The following is a 4,014-nucleotide window of genomic DNA, read 5'->3' as shown; positions in this document are numbered from 1 at the left end:
TACAGATCACCGATCGCTGGAATACTTCATGTCAACGAAGGTTCTCACGGCGAAGCAGGTTCGGTGGATGGAGCTACTCTCCGACTTCAATTTTTCTATTGCGTATACTGCTGGCAAGAACAATCAGAAGGCAGATATACTGAGCTGAAGAGAGCAAGACCTGATTACGCAACAGAAGGTCAAACTCGACAGCCGTGCGAGGGTGCTGTTAGGCCCAGCCCGACTACACTCCCGAATCAGTGCCGAATTAGCACAAACGTACGTGGCCTCGATCAATGCGATGGACGCCCCGAACACCCAGGTCCCCTTTGACCTGATAGAAGCGCTCTGCGCGGATAATAGGAGGTCGTTNAGCGACGAACTTCCCCTATGCGAAACACCCCCGAGACAGTTCAGTTGCCGCCTCTTCGAAACACTCGTTCTCCATCGATTCCGAGGATGTATTCCGAAGACCCTCCGAATCGCTACAAGAAATCCACCATCTCTGAGAAGATTACGCCGCTCAGCGATGGGATAGAACATACCTTTATGCAATGGAGCGCGTCCATTCGGGACCGCCTCGTAGTCAATGAGGATCACTACCCTACCGACGTCTCGAGAAGAGCGTTGATATGGGGGACTACGACTGGCCTGGCAAAGAAATACCTCGAACCCCAATACCTATCCGCGACACATGGGTTTCGGAGTGCCGACGAGATGATGGACCTGTTGGGTTCATATTACCTCACTGGCAACGAAACGGACAGGCCCGGAACCTCTTCGACGACCTCCAAATGGGAGAGAAAGGACATACCAACGAGACTTTCTCAGAGTTCAAAGCTCGCTTCCAAAGTGCAGCTATTACGGGACAGGTCACAGAGTCGGAATGGTTTCGGTACATGTGGAACAAGTTGACCCTCAATTCCGTAGCCGCGTAGCGGTTATCAAAAGTCAATGGAAGGAGACTACCACACTATGGTCCGAGAACTCACCGCCTTCGATCAGGAGCGATGCCGGAACAACGAGCTAAGCTTCCCGTCCAAGAGCGGCGAGTCGAGCTCCCGAGGACCCGCTCGTCTGAGCTCATCTAGGTTCACACCCGCTGAGCCCGGAAGAACCCAACCGCTGAGGCCTACAAGAAGCCTCTGGTCTCCTTCCAGAGGACTCCTTTTACGCCCACGGCCCCAAGCCGGACATTACAGGCCGCGTGCGGACCGCCGTGCCGGCTACGTCCGGGAACTGTTTCAAGTGCGGCAAGCCGGGCCATTTCCAAGACAAATGCCCGCTCAACCCCACCGTCAAGGAGATTGACCGCGAAGCCCCTGAGGACGAAGAGCAGTGGGAGGAAGCAGTCGCCCACCAGTCGGATGCGTCCCTGGAGGAAAACGACGAGGCCTAGGGAAAGGCTCCTTCCTAGGTCTACGCAAATGTGATCTGCAAGGACTGGATTTACGAGAGCTCTTGGGAGGCTCCCAATTTCTCGTTGATACAACCCTGAGTATGAACGGACTCGGGGTGCAAACGAAGTCACTCGCAGACACAGGATCAAATGGCTACCTCGTCATTAATAAGCTTTCGCGCAACGGTTGTCGAAAGCGCTTCAGAGCCCCATACGGAAACTGCCCTACTCTGTACCCATACGTGGATTTCAGCGAAATATCCAAAGCTACGTATCGGAGTATATTCGGTTACACTTGACAGTCGAAGGACGCCGAATATATAACTGCCCCTTTGTGCTCCTAGATCTCGGAGCGCAAGATGTGATAATTGGGAAGAAGCTTTTTAGCCGCTTCCGAATCCTACTCGACTCTGCAAAGAGCTGCTAGTATGGCCAAAGGAGTACCCGCCTACTCCTAGCTGGAGCAAAGAGATCACCTTGCCCTACCACTCGCGTGAACTGTCTATACGTCACCCCGCCCATCAATCGGATGCGAACCGGCGGGACGATGCCATCGACCATGACGACAGACGACGTGAGGGCGGACGCTCGATACCAATGAAAGTGATAACGGCCCATCGTGACGCTATTATGATCACCCCACCGAGCCCGGTGCGAGACGAGGGAACGACCCACCCGCACCCCAAAACCCCAAGGACACGAGCCTCGCCCATGGAAACCTATAAAGACGGACCCTTAGGGCAAGTGGAGGCGAAACCTCCAAGAAACGGACCATCCGCATATGAGAGAAAGAATCATGGGAGGAGCGGAGTCTTCTCTCTTTCCCGACGCCAGACCCTGGTACGCAGCTTCACGCCGGTCCAAATTTGCGAGATTGGCGCAAACGCTTTCCACTATGAGATGATACGAAGCGACTCCGAGTTCTTTACGACAAGCATCTACGAGATCGACCAGATCATCCGAGAGAGGGAAGCGGCCGAGGACGAGGAAACGCTCTGCCTCATTCGGGACAAGCTTCCGCATATGCACCGCAACTATTCCGATGTCTTCTCGAAGTCGGAATCTGATCAGCTTCCCCCGCATCGCATATACGATCACAAGATACAACTAGAAGCCCCTTTACCAAATGCCTTTTCGCCACTATACCGACAAAGCACCGAAGAGCTTAAGGCGACTAAGCAATACCTATTAGAGAACCTCGAGAAGGGCTTTATAGTCAATAGCAATAGCCCGTTTGCCTCCCCTATACTGTTCGTGAAGAAGGCAGATGGCAAACTGAGATTTTGTATCGACTACCGGAAGTTGAACGGACTTACCCGTAATGACCCCTACCCTATCCCGCGTATCGACGAACTACTAGGACGGGTGTCGAAAGCAAAAATCTTCACGAAGCTAGACATTAGGCAAGCCTTCCATCGTATACGAATGGACCCCGACTCCGAGGAGTACACGACCTTCCGGACTCGGTATGGATCCTACAAATGCAAAGTGCTGCCGTTTGGCCTAACGAACGGCCCCGCAACCTATCAGAGGTATATGAACGACGTTCTTATGCAATACTTGGACGACTTCTGTACTGCCTACCTAGACGACATCCTAATCTACTCCGAGGACCCCGCGGAACACATGGACCACGTACATAAGGTCCTCCAACGGCTTCGAGAAGCAGGACTACAAGCCGACATTAAGAAATGCGAGTTCAACGTAACCCGGACAAAGTATTTAGGCTATATCCTGACTACTACCGGTGTCGAAGCGGATCCCGAGAAGATCGAACCCCTCCGGAATTGGATCCGGCCAACAACTGTCACAGGCGTGAAGTCTTACCTTGGATTCTGCGGCTTCTACCGCCAATTTATCAGAAATTTCGGGAAAATAGCCAAGCCTCTCACCACTATCACCAGCCCCTCAGAACCGTTCCTGTGGACTGACGAATGTGAGAACGCTTTTGAAGAAATGCGCCGACAGCTTTTAGCCGTGCAGGCGCTCCACCACTTCAACCCCGAATTGCCTACGAAGCTGGAAACAGACTCTTCTGATGGAGTCGTAGCCGGTGTCCTTTCTCAGGAACACCCCGACAAGCGATGGTATCCTGTAAGCTTCTACAGTCACGTCCTATCTGGGCATGAGATCAATTGGGAGATCCACGACAAGGAACTGTTCGCCATCGTCAAAGCGTTCGCAAAATGGAGGCCAGAATTAGCATCGGTACGCCACCGAATCGACGTCTATACAGATCACCGATCGCTGGAATACTTCATGTCGACGAAGGTTCTCACGGCGAAGCAGGTTCGGTGGATGGAGCTACTCTCCGACTTCAATTTCTCTATTGCGTATACTGCTGGCAAGAACAATCAGAAGGCAGATATACTGAGCCGAAGAGAGCAAGACCTGATTACGCAACAGAAGGTCAAACTCGACAGCCGTGCGAGGGTGCTGTTAGGCCCAGCCCGACTACACTCCCGAATCAGTGCCGAATTAGCACAAACGTACGTGGCCTCGATCAATGCGATGGACGCCCCGAACACCCAGGTCCCCTTTGACCTGATAGAAGCGCTCTGTGCGGATAATAGGAGGTCGTTTACCGACACTCGCGTGAAAGACCCCCTACCTAACGGGTTTATAATGAAGGACCA

At 52.9% G+C, this 4,014-nt stretch overlaps 1 protein-coding gene across 1 annotated transcript; it reads left to right on the top strand.

Annotated features, from left to right (window-relative positions):
• Positions 1 to 369: 369 nt before the first annotated feature.
• On the top strand, positions 370 to 1,378 carry VC83_08487 (uncharacterized protein; the record flags this gene model as incomplete). Its single annotated transcript, XM_024472036.1, has 2 exons — positions 370 to 874; positions 1,119 to 1,378. The coding sequence occupies 2 exons, from the start codon at positions 370 to 372 to the stop codon at positions 1,376 to 1,378; spliced, it is 765 nt and encodes a 254-aa protein (XP_024320420.1).
• Positions 1,379 to 4,014: the final 2,636 nt, after the last annotated feature.

This window comes from Pseudogymnoascus destructans (assembly GCF_001641265.1).
Source record: "Pseudogymnoascus destructans isolate 20631-21 unplaced genomic scaffold scaffold_26, whole genome shotgun sequence".
NCBI lineage: Eukaryota > Fungi > Ascomycota > Leotiomycetes > Thelebolales > Thelebolaceae > Pseudogymnoascus > Pseudogymnoascus destructans.
This window is presented reverse-complemented; position numbering and strand designations above follow the sequence as displayed.